At 40.5% G+C, this 15,345-nt stretch overlaps 1 protein-coding gene across 1 annotated transcript in view; it reads right to left on the reverse strand.

Moving 5' to 3' along the window:
• The window catches only part of TMEM163 (transmembrane protein 163), a 143,355-nt gene that overhangs the window by 16,318 nt on the left and 111,692 nt on the right, over positions 1–15,345 (reverse strand). The window contains exon 5 of the mRNA XM_073545535.1: positions 13,508–13,604. Within this exon, the coding sequence (XP_073401636.1) occupies positions 13,508–13,604 (97 nt within the window). The remainder of the gene's footprint in view (positions 1–13,507; positions 13,605–15,345) is intronic.

Consider the following 15,345-nt stretch of genomic DNA (forward strand, 5'->3'; position numbering starts at 1 on the left):
ATGATTAAAGCAAACAATTGTTTTTCCCGTTAACCCCTGCTCTGTGCCGCTGCTTCCAATCACCTGTGTTTCACCTGTATCACTTCCTAAAAGATCCACCCCCACTACCCGTAGAGAGAGAGCTGAAGACCCAATCTCACTACTTGTAGAGAAACAAAGCCCCGCTCCCACTTCCTGTAGATAGACAAAGCCCAACCCTCATTACCTGTAGAAGGATAAAGACCCGCCACCACTTCCTGCAGAGACAAAGACCCGCCACCACTTCCTGCAGAGACAAGGACCCGCCACCTACTTCCTGCAGAGACAAGGACCCGCCACCACTTCCCGCAGAGACAAGGACCTGCCACCACTTCCCGCAGAGACAAGGACCTGCCACCACTTTCTGCAGAGACAAGGACCCGCCACCACTTTCTGCAGAGACAAGGACCCGCCACCACTTCCTGCAGAGACAAGGACCCACCACTACTTCCTGCAGAGACAAGGACCCGCCGCCACTTCCTGCAGAGACAAGGACCCGCCACTACTTCCTGCAGAGACAAGGACCCGTCTCCCACTTCCTGCAGAGACAAGGACCCGCCGCCACTTTCTGCAGAGACTAGGACCCGTCGCCCACTTCCTGCAGAGACAAGGACCTGCCCCCACATCTTACAGAGAGACAAGGACCTATTCCCACTTCCTGTAAAGAGACAAAGCCCCGGCCTCAGTTCCTGGAGTCCATCTCAGTGTCTCTGTGGCTAGAGCGGGATTACATTTGACAACAGAAGACACGTTACACAGAAGGGAGACGCCTAATGTAGACTGTGACCCTTTGAAAGAATTTTTCAATTTATCACATTATTTATCAGAAGTGATCAAGATTTCTTAAGGTTCAATAACCAGGAGATTTTAATTCCATGTTTTCAAAAACAGAATTCAGCCTGATTTATAAAAGAACATAAACCTAGAGACAAAGGATGTGAAATCTTATTTTTTGCAATTTTCTGTTTCTTCAAGGTTTTATTGTCTCCAGACCGGTATTATAGCAGACAAGATGGTATAAGAGGCTCCCTCCACCCCAGGCTGGTGTTTAGCATCCTAACTGACCCTTTATGTGGTTAGTTGTGGTTTCTTGTTTTCAGTAAGGAGTACACAACTTCTCGTCTGATCCATCTTTCCCATCAGCTTTTTCCGGCTCCCTGGGGATGGGGGGTTTATGGCTCACCCCCTGATTACTATTCACCTCACAGACCGGCCTCACAATTTATTCTCACTACAGATTGGCATAAGGCAGCAGCGTGGAGCGAGTGATCCCTGAACTGTCATCTCCCCCATACCAGCCCTGATTGTTAGTGACGCTCCATTAAGAGGAGACTCCTTAACATGCACAAGGGATGCCGCGCCAATTTGCAGTAATTTATCAAACCCATTCAGTAGAGTATACAATTTATTATAGAAATACCCCTCTGTCAGCGAATACATGCAATTCCCTGTTCCTAATTTCTACATTACTGATCCCTAGAGACATAAAATGAGTTTCTAACCAAGAGCCGCACCTGTTCATATCGCCGTATTACACAGCAACACTTCTTACATCTTCTAATTAATATGCAATCATTGTTCATACAGTGCACGTTCAGCATTGTCATTGTATTATAGTAGTTATACTCTTGTACATAGAAGCAGTATTATAGTAGGTATATTCTTGTACATAGGGGCAGTATTATAGTAGTTATATTCTTGTACATAGGGGCAGTATTATAGTAGTTATATTCTTGTACATAGGGGCAGTATTATTTATAGTAGTTATATTCTTGTACATAGGGGGCAGTATTATAGTAGTTATATTCTTGTACATAGGGCAGTATTATAGGAGTTATATTCTTGTACATAGGGGGCAGTATTATAGTAATTATATCCTTGTACATAGGGGCAGTGTTATAGTAGTTATATGCTTGTACATAGGGGGCAGTATTATAGTAGTTATATTCTTGTACATAGGGGCCAGTATTATAGTAGTTATATTCTTGTACATAGGAGCAGTATTATAGTAGTTATATTCTTGTACATAGGGGCAGTGTTATAGTAGTTATATTCTTGTACATAGGGGCAGTATTATAGTAGTTACATTCTTGTATATAGGGGGCAGTATTATAGTAGTTATATTCTTGTACATAGGAGCAGTATTATAGTAGTTATATTCCTGTACATAGGGAGCAGTATTATAGTAGTTATATTCTTGTACATAGGAGCAGTATTATAGTAGTTATATTCTTGTACATAGGGGCAGTATTATAGTAGTTATATTCTTGTACATAGGGGACAGTATTATAGTAGTTATATTCTTGTACATAGGGAGCAGTATTATAGTAGTTATATTCTTGTACATAGGGGCAGTATTATAGTAGTTATATTCTTGTACATAGGGGACAGTATTATAGTAGTTATATTCTTGTACATAGGGGCAGTATTATAGTAGTTATATTCTTGTACATAGGAGCAGTATTATAGTAGTTATATTCTTGTACATAGGGGCAGTATTATAGTAGTTATATTCTTGTACATAGGGAGCAGTATTATAGTAGTTATATTTTTGTACATAGGAGCAGTATTATAGTAGTTATATTCTTGTATATAGGGCAGTATTATAGTAGTTATATTCTTGTACATAGGGGCAGTATTATAGTAGTTATATTCTTGTACATAGGGGACAGTATTATAGTAGTTATATTCTTGTACATAGGGAGCAGTATTATAGTAGTTATATTCTTGTACATAGGGGCAGTATTATAGTAGTTATATTCTTGTACATAGGGGACAGTATTATAGTAGTTATATTCTTGTACATAGGGGCAGTATTATAGTAGTTATATTCTTGTACATAGGAGCAGTATTATAGTAGTTATATTCTTGTACATATGGGACAGTATTATAGTAGTTATATTCTTGTACATAGGGAGCAGTATTATAGTAGTTATATTCTTGTACATAGGGGCAGTATTATAGTAGTTATATTCTTGTACATAGGGGACAGTATTATAGTAGTTATATTCTTGTACATAGGGAACAGTATTATAGTAGTTATATTCTTGTACATAGGAGCAGTATTATAGTAGTTATATTCTTGTACATAGGGGCAGTATTATAGTAGTTATATTCTTGTACATAGGGGACAGTATTATAGTAGTTATATTCTTGTACATAGGGAGCAGTATTATAGTAGTTATATTCTTGTACATAGGAGCAGTATTATAGTAGTTATATTCTTGTACATAGGGGCAGTATTATAGCAGTTATATTCTTGTACATAGGGGCAGTATTATAGCAGTTATATTCTTGTACATAGGGGACAGTATTATAGTAGTTATATTCTTGTACATAGGGGCAGTATTATAGCAGTTATATTCTTGTACATAGGGGCAGTATTATAGTAGTTATATTCTTGTACATAGGGAACAGTATTATAGTAGTTATATTCTTGTACATAGGAGCAGTATTATAGTAGTTATATTCTTGTACATAGGGGCAGTATTATAGTAGTTATATTCTTGTACATAGGGGACAGTATTATAGTAGTTATATTCTTGTACATAGGGAGCAGTATTATAGTAGTTATATTCTTGTACATAGGAGCAGTATTATAGTAGTTATATTCTTGTACATAGGGGCAGTATTATAGCAGTTATATTCTTGTACATAGGGGCAGTATTATAGCAGTTATATTCTTGTACATAGGGGACAGTATTATAGTAGTTATATTCTTGTACATAGGGAACAGTATTATAGTAGTTATATTCTTGTACATAGGAGCAGTATTATAGTAGTTATATTCTTGTACATAGGGGCAGTATTATAGTAGTTATATTCTTGTACATAGGGGACAGTATTATAGTAGTTATATTCTTGTACATAGGGAGCAGTATTATAGTAGTTATATTCTTGTACATAGGAGCAGTATTATAGTAGTTATATTCTTGTACATAGGGGCAGTATTATAGCAGTTATATTCTTGTACATAGGGGCAGTATTATAGCAGTTATATTCTTGTACATAGGGGACAGTATTATAGTAGTTATATTCTTGTACATAGGGAGCAGTATTATAGTAGTTATATTCTTGTACATAGGGAGCAGTATTATAGTAGTTATATTCTTGTACATAGGCAGCAGTATTATAGTAGCTATATTCTTGTATATAGGGGCAGTATTATAGTAGTTTTATTCTTGCACATAAGGGCAGTATTATAGTAGTTATATTCTTGTACATAGGAGCAGTATTATAGTAGTTATATTCTTGTACATAGGGGGTAGTATGATAGTAGTTATATTCTTGTACATAGGGGCAGTATTATAGTAGTCATATTCTTGTACATAGGGGCAGTATTATAGTAGTTATATTCTTGTACATAGGGGCAGTATTATAGTAGTTATATTCTTGTACATAGTAGCAGTATTATAGTAGTTATATTCTTGTACATAGGAGCAGTATTATAGTAGTTATATTCTTGTACATAGGAGCAGTATTATAGTAGTTATATCCTTGTACATAGGGGCAGTATTATAGTAGTTATATTCTTGCCATAACGAAGATTTTAAAATCCTGTCTGCATCCTGCTACATAATGGGAGGAACATGTTAAATAAAAGGATCATTAGAATTTGTTGTTAAGATTTGAATTTACCAAATTTGTATAAAAACATTATTTACTCTGGATCATCTCTGGAGCTGACATTAGAAATCTCGGTTCATGTACTTTTGGTCTCTACAGCTCATTCATCCTACATTTGAGGATTACGTGACGTCGCTTCATCTGAGCAGCAGTAGTTACGTTGCTGAATTAAATTCTACACTAATTCCATTCTCTGGGGATTGAATATTTATTTTTAGAGTCCGGCAGCGTAGAAGCATTTATTAAAGATATTGCGCTTAGCAACCAAAACTGCCAATATAAAGGAACGCAATCCGGTGTTCGGCTGAAATCCCTGAAGTCCCCGTTATTACAGTAAGTGCTATGATTGCCACCTGTGACTTGTTTCATACAAAACTGTAATAAATAAAGAAGCAAAACTCCATTATTAAAGGGGAGGTTTCCTTTTGATGGATCCACAATATTATACTAATAAAATACCCAAATGGAGTTTTTCAGCCCAAACTGACAATATAAACTAATCACCTCGTCTTGTAGGGGATATAGCCTATGTAAAAGTCGCTGCCTCCGGTCTTCAGGAATTGAAGTTTAAGACAATCTGTTAATTAGGGTGTTGGGTGTACCTGGGTGTGGCCACTAGGCTCAGTGCACTGCTCCGCCCATTGGGTCTACTTGTCCTGCCTTCCTCACTGGTATTTGATAGCACTGCATTTTCTCTGCAGATATTGCTCGCCTCAGGCAAACAAGTGCTGTCAATCACCAGTATGGCAGGCAGTGAACCGAGCCTCTCGGCCACACCCGGGGTGCCCACGGGGCCATGTATTCTGTGCTTACTTTGTATTGTTAGGTTTGGGCTGACAGGCTCCCTTTAAACAGCAATTGCATGATATACTCTTCTTTGTTTAAAACTCTGTTCCTCTATTATTCCTCCTGGAAATCTATGAATTAATTAACAGCTAGGAATTACCATTACCTCCATGAATGGAGTGTGTGCCCCTGACCCTGACTACTATTATAAGCTTGTCCGTCCCACCACTAGTATGAACTGTGTTTTTGTGGTGTTTCTTGTACATAGGGGGCAGAATTATAGCAGTTTACTTGTGTTGCTTTATAGCTTATAGGAAAAAGTCTGTTCTGACTGAGCAGAGATCCTCTTCCATTAGGTCCCATTGCATTCTTATGTTTTATTGTGTAGTTTTATTTTTAATTTTTTCCTTGATTATATAAAATATAATATAAGAAGAATTAATAAGTTATTATATACTGTATAATAAAAATAGAACTTGTATAATAATAGATATAATATACAATATGGTATACACTAATTTGCTATATTTCTTTTTTAAATGAAATAAACTATGGGGAAAACTACAGACTAAAACCACAGAAAATCTGCTTGTCTTATTATGTTTTCTTTACAATGAAATATTCCTTTTTCTGCATTTATCTTCCTATAAGATCCTACAAATGAGGTCCAGGAAAGGATGAACCGTCCTCTATGACATTTGCCTATTAAAATCCTGGAATGAGACCAGCAAATGCTATGGCACAAAATACTAAAGGCAGAACTGCGCCCATCTCGTCCACACGGCCCCTGGCTGCCACATATCACCGCCACTATACATCAATGACAAATAGAAGGAAAACTAAATGGGGGACTGTGAACCTACAATATTTCCTGTATTAGTCGCTTTATTCCATCCGATAAATATCATATCATACGCCGCTTCCCTTATCATAATGTCTGCCACACTGTCTATGTAATAGTATCTTCAACTGGAGCCGCTGCAATTCCCCACACTGCCCCTGCAGGAAATAGGAGGTATGACGTGCAGCATGATCGAATCAAAGGACAAAGTCCTCCAGACATGAGAGCTATCGTGGATTTGGACCCTTTTCTGGGATTTTTAAATAGGTACTTACCCCCCCCCCCCAGAACATCAAATTATTTCCACCCCTAACATGGTGTTCATGTCAGTCCACAGCGGAGTTAATTGCAAATATTATAAATGGCTTCTTTAAAGATCTGCCCTCATGTAACGCAAACAGACATAATTCACCCTTAATGAGAAACAACAACAGATCCTTCATAAAATATCACGCCGTCATCAATCCTGAAACGACAGTCGGGCTCTGAGATAATTTCCCCGTAAGTCGTTATTAATTGCTGCCAGGGATTCATGGTGACGCCCTCCTGGCACAGTCAGCGGAACGCACGCTGGCACGTCTTCATCCCTGGCAATGTGATCCGGGTATTTAATTTCCTCTCTGAGAATTATGGAACATATTGCCGGCCAATAAATGATGGCGGATACGGACGTCTATGGGATCACGGTCACGAGACGTGTACAAGGGCGATATGAAGCCACTGATATATCAGGTTAGTATTATTTCGAGCAGGTGGCTAATTTATAGAGAGAGGTTATATAGCGATGCGGTGGAGATCGCGGGATCACGTGTATTGTGTAATACAGGCGGAGAGGGGGTGTATTATAAAGCTATTATAGTCTCCAAAGATTTCCTGCTGCAATCTGTTATTGAAAATTAGGGAGAAAATTGAATCTAATTTCCTCATTTTCAATTGTGTTAGACCAGAGTCACCATGTGTTATGATAGCAGTAATCTCAGTGCACGATATGACGCTACGTGGCGATTAACCATTTGTATTATGCACTTAAATTTTACTCCAAAGGCTCCAGACGTCTTTAAAGGGTTGTCTGGGATTAGAAAAACAAGGCTTCTTTCTTCTCACAAGAACGCCACATATGTCTAAGGGTTGTGTCGGGTATGGTAGGTCAGTTTTATTGTGATGCCAGCTGAGCTGGAATACCAAACACAACCAGTGGATAAGGGTGGCGCTATAAGTGCTAACAACAGTTTCTAAAATAGACAGTGGCAGCAGAGATTCACCTTATAATGTTGGTTCCAACATACAGAGTGCCAAAACCTGCCCACCAGATTAACAGGGGTAGTAGAGAACCCTGTATTCACTCTAAATAAAAAATGCATTACACAACAATACTGAGTAGTGTAACTGTGAACCCAGCACTACAACGATCTAAAACACTTACTAGAAAGAAACATGGATGACATTATACATCAGTACTGAGCAGAGAAACTATGAATCCAGCACTAAGGTGATATAAAACACTTACAAGAAATCAGCATTGATGACATTATACATCAGTACTGAGCAGTGTAGTTGTGAATCCAGCACTAACATTATATATAATACTTACTAGAAAGCACTAATATACAGCAGTACTGAGCGCTATTTTTGTGAATCAAGCTCTAGGTGAGATAAACACTTACTAGTAAGCAGTAGTATCTGTGTACTTTTGCTTCTTTCTCAAACAGTGGTAGCACAATGTAAAAATTCATATAATCAATTCTAAAATTCTGGCATCCTGCATGTGCAGCTCATTATGTACACATTTACACGTGATAGTCAGTTCACTGATATCAGGTTACAGCTGCCTATTTAAGTATAAGTAAAGCAGAGAGGAGAGGATCAGAGTGAGAGAGATAAGATAAGAGACATAGATGATGCTGATTACTGGTACGTGTTTTATCTCACCCTGGTGATGAAATTCACCATATCACGGCTGTATAATATCACCCATGCTGCTTTTTCCTAGTAAGTGTTTTAGCTCATACCAGTGCTGGATTTACAGCCACACTGCTCAGTACTACTATATAATATCCTCCATACGGCTTCTTTCTAGTAAGCATTTTGGTCCACACCAGTGCTGTTTTCAAAGCTACGCTGCTCAGTAATACCATATAATATCAACCTTACTGCTTTTTTCTAGTGTTTTAAGCTCATACTAGTGCTGGATTCACAGCCACACTGTTCATCACTGCTGTATAATGTCCTTCATGCTGCTGCTTCTGATCATGTACTCCATAGAGAAAAGAGAACAGGAATCCTCATTCCTGTGTGTCCTGTATATGGGAGACATAATTACAGCTATTTTGCACCTACTAGCTCAGAGACAACTGAAAAATAAAGATAGAGCCCGCAGAGGGAAAACTGGTGAAAATAAAGCATGCCAGTCGTATAATTGGCCAAAAATATATTATTCCTGATGTACCCACAGGACAGCTTATTCTGGACAGTCACTTGTAATGACAGCTTCACTTTAAAAACTTAAGAAGATTTAAGAAAGATGTATATCTTTGTACCGTGTTAGCCAGTAGATAGAAAAATATTCAGAATTGAGAGTCCTCAGTGGTTGATACCTTTTAATGGCTAACTAAAAAGATGGTAACACATTGCAAGCTTTCCAGACTACTCAGGTATCTTCATCAGGCATAGACTAATACAAAATCTGAAGAGTCACATATTTATGCACAATACAGCACAGAAAAAATGCAATAGATGAGACAAGTGACGTGAAGCAGAATTATGATTATGGGAGAGGGAGAAACATAAATATTGGACCAGTTCATAGATAAGGAGTCTGGATGTTTTATTGTCCTCTGACTGGGGTCTCCTAATGTGTTGTGATGCCCCCACAAGGTCTTAGGCGCAAATTCCTTAATTGATGTAAAAAGACATAAATCCATGCGACACATTCATTCCAGCATTGAGAGTGTGGAGTGTGGTGTACTTAATTATTTGTACTAAATGTCCAACTGGGGGTCTGTATGTGGGGGAGACAGAGCAAAAGCTTAGAACAAGGATGAATTCTCATCGTCACACAATAAGAGAAAAAAGAATGGATCTACCTGTGGCAAAACATTTTTGTATGATGGACCACAACACCAGGGATATGAAATTACTGGTATTGAAAGGTAACTTCACATCTCAAAGAGAGAGAGATGGGTCTGTGAGTATAAATTTATGACGACCTTTGACACTCTCAATGCTGGAATGAATGTGTCGTATGGATTTATGTCTTTTTACATCAATTAAGGAATCTGCTCCTAAGACCTTGTGGGGGCATCACAACACATTAGGAGACCCCAATCAGAGGACAATAAAACATCCAGACTCCTTATCTATGAACTGGTCCAATATTTATGTTTCTCCCTCTCCCATATTGATAATTCTACTTCACGTCACTTGTCTCATCTATTGCATTATTTCTGTGCAGTGTTGTGCATAAATATGTGACTCTTCAGATTTTGTATTAGTGTTAGCCTGATGAAGAGACCTGAGTAGTCTGGAAAGCTTGCAATGTGTTACCATCTTTTCAGTTAGCCATTAAAATGTATCAACCACTGAGGACTCTCAATCCTGAATATTTTTCTAAGAAGATTTAAACAATTTGAAATGTAAATTGATTTTTAAGAGGCAAATATGAGAAAATTCTGCTTTCTAATATCACTTAGCTTTTTATATGTTGCTGTGAAATATAAAAGGTTTGTCAAAATCTATACAAACATTCTAACAATACGCCAGTGACTCCACGAAATCCATAAAAACGTGATAAAAGTCCATCAATGTTACTTTGGTATTGACTGTGACCTTGAAGAAGTCTGAGTCTCCCGGTAACACAGACCCCATCGTGCCGCAGTGTAACCTCCGCATTGTTGGCGCAGGGCTCGTCCATATAAGCAACGATTGCTGAGTGCACCCGAGAAAGCTGCTGGCAATGGTAAAGAGCCTTATGTCCCATGGGAATAACAAGCTATATTAATGCAAAAGTTGTTAACTCTGTATCCTCCCTGACTGAGATCAAGGCCAGCAAGAATCAGAGAGGCAATACTGTCGACTCACCAGCAGGGGGCACTGCAGTTGCATCATTTTGTATTCACACTTCATAGAAAATCAACTGGAGGTATCTATCTATCTATCTGTATAAGAAAGCCCAGCAGCACTCTGCGAATGCCAAGACATGTAGTGTCAATGGAAATAACTTCCAACCACATTGTCTCACAGCAAGATGTACTTACAAAAAAAATTGGCCAATTCATGTGTGCCCATCAAGCACGGCAAGGTCCCTAACGGAGCAGAGCCATGCGCCGACCACCCCCTCCGCGACAATGCACCGGCAGGATGGACGGCCTGGTGCCCCACAGCGCCCATACTGCAAGACTGAGTCCCCATGACTCCAGACCACGCCGCCGCACCAGCAGAAAACCACATCAACAATGGCCGCCACACAGCGCCGACACCAAATGAAAGGAGCTTTGAAACTCGCCTTCCTCAAGCTCTCCAGTGAGAGCAGAAATGGGCCGGACCCCTGACTTTGAGGTCTCCTGCTAATTCAAATCACCTGTGCCAAACGGGAGGAGTGCACAGCCGAACCCTGAAACACTGGAGAAAATCTGATCCAAGACATTGATGGAAATCGTTCAGAAACGATTGACATCTGAATGAGGCATAAGATTGCAGTTAGCGCTGGATCCTACCTGCCCTTATATTTGTAGGTCTTGTATATTTCGTTTCTCCTTGCGGAGAATGACATGCTAAGCATGCCAAGGAGAAGCGATACTTCTTGGATGTCGGTCAGACGCCTCTCACACAGCCAAACCAGATCTCACACTTTGCACTGACGAGGGGCAGTACCCCGAAACACAGTGTCTGCAAATTGAGATTCTGGTTTTGGCTTTTATCCCAAGTCATGTAACAAGGCTCGTTAAAGGGTCGACATTGACCTTTAGTATTGCTACTTCCAATAGGTGGCACTAGAGTTCTAGTCCTCTTCCTCTCTGAAGAGACAATTTACACCAGACGCCAGGACTTGGCAGCTCTTGATGCTTTCTTATGCTCGGCCTCCCTCTGGTCATCTTGCCGGCACAGACCCCCTTGGGCACGTTGGTAGATGAGGACATTTACAGTATATGGGATTTGCACTGAACATGGAGGAACATTTGTTTCCGTCCACTTTTATTTCTGTTTTATATTAAACTCTAATTAGGCTTTGCGGATATGAATTAGCCTTGTTTTCAAACACTGACATAATAAATCCATATTCTTCTCCTTCTTTCGTGTTCTCTTCATATCGCCCTCATTTAACCAATTAGCCATAATGTAATCATCGCGGCATATTCAGATGACAGAGATGGAGCGGAGGACGCAGCGGCTGTGAGGGCGCCCGGATGATGAAACCCCATAAATACATATCAAGATAATGGCCGGCACCTTAAAGGAACAAGAGAAAAGAAAAACGGGCACTTAGCCCTAGCCAGCTCACCAACCGCCACTGAAGCACGGAACTTCGTCCAGACTTTGACGCGATACAATGGGGAAAGGAAGGGCGTTCCAGCTTCTAAAACATGTCCTTTTATTTTTCACACGTTAAAACATAGTGTACAGGCAATCTCCTGATATTAGGGTGGATGTGCTTCCAGGCACTGATCAATCAGCAACGCGTTTCGACCCTGAGTGGGTCTTTGTTCAGCTGTGACAAAGACCCACTCAGGGTCGAAACGTGCTGCTGATTGATCTGTGGCTGGAAGCACATCCACCCTAATATGAGGAGATTGCCTGTACACTATGTTTTAACGTGTGAAAAATAAAAGGACATGTTTTAGAAGCTGGAACGCCCTTCCTTTCCCCACCTTAAAGGAACCCTTCAAACTCTCTGTGTTAGTTATGTAGTTAAATACAATCTCCTGTTTTCTGTTATCGGCCACTTTATAGGAAGAGGACAATTAAAAAGTTCTTTATTGAGCTGGATGTGCTCTAAGTGACAAGTCGTCTATAAATGTAATTTTAGGATTTCTAATGCATACCTATCATCTCAGGTAACTGTTCGTATTATGCTGTCCTGTCTGTAAATTAGGAATAACGTTATTTCTGGAAGTTATATGACTTGTATCCCACATTCTTCACCAGTTTCTCCTCTGCAGGCTCTCTCTCTAATTTTCTCTTGCCTCTAAGCTAGTGGGTGGACACTAGCTGTTATGGTGTCTCCCGTACACAGATAAGATGAATTATGCCTCTGCTATGTCTCTATCGCACATGTTCAGAAGCAGCAGTGGCCTGGAGGACATTATACAGCAGTACTAAGCAGTGTGGCTGTGCATCTAGCACTGAGGTGAGGTAAACACTCACTTGAAAGCAGCAGCATGAAGGACATTATACAGCAGTACTAAGCAGTGTATCTTTGAATCCAGAATAAGGGTGATCTAAAAACTTTATCGACAACAGCAGCACTAGCTGTTACGATGTCTACTATACACAGCACACACAGAAAAGAGGAATTAATGCTCTACTGTGTCTTTATAGCACCCATTCAGAAGTAGCAGCCACATGGAGGACAGTACACAGCAGTACTGAGCAGCATAGCTGTGAATCCAGCACTGGGGTGACAAGCATTTACACAAAAGCAGCAACATAGAGTACATTATACAGCAGTACTGTACAGTGTAGTTGTGAATCCAGCACTGCGTGACATAAACACTTACATGAAAGCAGCAGCATGATGGAGAACATTACACAGCAGTAATAAGCAGTGTAGCTGTGAATCCAGCACTGAGGTAAGACAAACACTTGTATGAAAGCATCAGCATTGTGGACATTATGCAGCAGTACAGAGCAGTGCAGCTGTAAATCCAGCTTTGGTATGATATAAGCAATTACTAGAAAGCAGTTGCACTGGTTTTTGTATGTCTTTGCCTCTCTCACTTTTCTCTGATTAACCAGTCATTTGCCAGTCCATCTTATCTTGAACATGACAGACTTCAGCATTTTTTTAGATTGTATGACAAGTTCAGAAGGTGGAGGAGGAGAAGAAACTGGTATAAGTCTCTTATGAGATATATTACAAGGTTTCTGAGGTTGACTTCCACCAGAAATGTACGCAACGTTTGCCGAAATGACAGCGGACATTTAATGCGATCTTTTTGGCTCTACTGAAACAAATATCTTCAGATCCACACTGCAGGATGTAGAAAGACAGGCAGTGACAGGATCATCTCGGATACTTACAACTTCTGGGAGTACGTGGATGGAGAGGTCATGGATGGCTTTTACCACGATGCAGAGAGCTGACAGCAGGAAGATTGCACCCAGGATCACGCAGGCTCTGTGGAATCGAAATGGAACACAAAGTCGTCACCTTGTAATCACAGCAAGAGATTAAAGGGAAACTCCACAAGTCACAAAATAACTTTCTAAATAATTCACTTTTCAGAAAGTGCTGATCCTGAGTTCCATTATATTATCTGGGGTCCGGCCTGGATGTTGAGATAAAAAAAAAGGCCTGAATTAAGGGGGATCTTGTTTGGTCTAGGTGTCTGTAGTTTATAGTCTCTGTCTGGGTGGTCTTTATGGAGAGGATCTGTGAGAATCTATTTCAATTCAGGTCACTTATTAGTGATTTGTCTTTTGTATTTCCAGATGTACCCTGACACGATCCTAACGCTGCCCCTTTGTTTCCACGGAGATGGATCTCAGATACCCAGCATCCTTTGTAGCAGTCAAGGCATGTACTATTTATAGTCAACATAAAAAACGTGCCATAATTGACATTTATGTACAAAATGGTAAAAAAAAGTACTGCCCAGCACCTTTGTACAGTAGTCCTGCCAGAGGTATTGCAGTACTTGCAGTAGCCACCAGAGGGAGCACATTGCATACAGTTTATACAGCGGTGTGCAGGGAGCTCCCCCTAGTGGTGGCTGCAGACAGAACCTTATCATGTATCTCTGTATACAGGGAGCGCCCCCTAGTGGTAAATGCAGACAGGATCTTATCATGTATCTCTGTATACATGGGGCTCCCTCTAGTGGTGGCTGCAGACAGAATCTTTTGTATTTCTGTATACAGGGGGCTCCCCCTAGTGGTGGCTGCAGACAGGATCTTATTATATATCTCTGTATAAAGGGAGCTCCCCCTAGTGGTGGCTGCAGACAGAACCTTATCATGTATCTCTGTATACAGGGAGCTCCCCCTAGTGGTAAATGCAGACAAGATCTTATCATGTATCTCTATATACAGGGGCCTCCCCCTAATGGTGGCTGGAGACAGAATCTTATCATGTATCTCTGTATACAGGGGGCTCCCCCTAGTGGTGGCTGCAGACAGGATCTTATTATATATCTCTGTATAAAGGGAGCTCCCCCTAGTGGTGGCTGCAGACAGAACCTTATCATGTATCTCTGTATACAGGGAGCTCCCCCTAGTGGTAAATGCAGACAAGATCTTATCATGTATCTCTATATACAGGGGCCTCCCCCTAATGGTGGCTGGAGACAGAATCTTATCATGTATCTCTGTATACAGGGAGCTCCCCCTAGTGGTGGCTGCAGACAGGATCTTATTATATATCTCTGCATACAGGGAGCTCCCCCTAGTGGTGGCTGCAGACGGGATCTCATCATGCATCTCTGTATACAGGGACCTCCCCCTAGTGGTGACTGCAGATGGGATCTTATCATATATCTCTGTATACAGGGAGCTCCCCTAGTGGTGGCTGCAGACAGAATCTCAAAATATATCTCTGTATACAGGGAGCACCCCCTAGTTGTGACTGCAGATAGGATCTTATCATGTGTCTCTGTATAAAGGGAGCTCCCCCTAGTGGTGGCTGCTGACAGAATCTTATCATGTATCTCTGTATACAGGGAGCTCCCCCTAGTGGTAAATGCAGACATGATCTTATCATGTATCTCTGTATACAGGGAGCTCCCCCTAGTGGTGGCTGCAGACAGGATCTTATTATGTATCTCTGTATACAGGGAGCTCCCCCTAGTGGTGGCTGCAGACAGGATCTTATCATGTATCTCTGTATATAGGGAGCTCCCTCTAGTGGTGGCTGCAGACAG

The sequence above is a fragment of the Dendrobates tinctorius genome, unplaced genomic scaffold, assembly GCF_039654945.1.
Source record: "Dendrobates tinctorius isolate UK_male_01 unplaced genomic scaffold, ASM3965494v1 ptg000143l, whole genome shotgun sequence".
In the NCBI taxonomy this organism is placed as follows: Eukaryota; Metazoa; Chordata; class Amphibia; order Anura; family Dendrobatidae; genus Dendrobates; species Dendrobates tinctorius.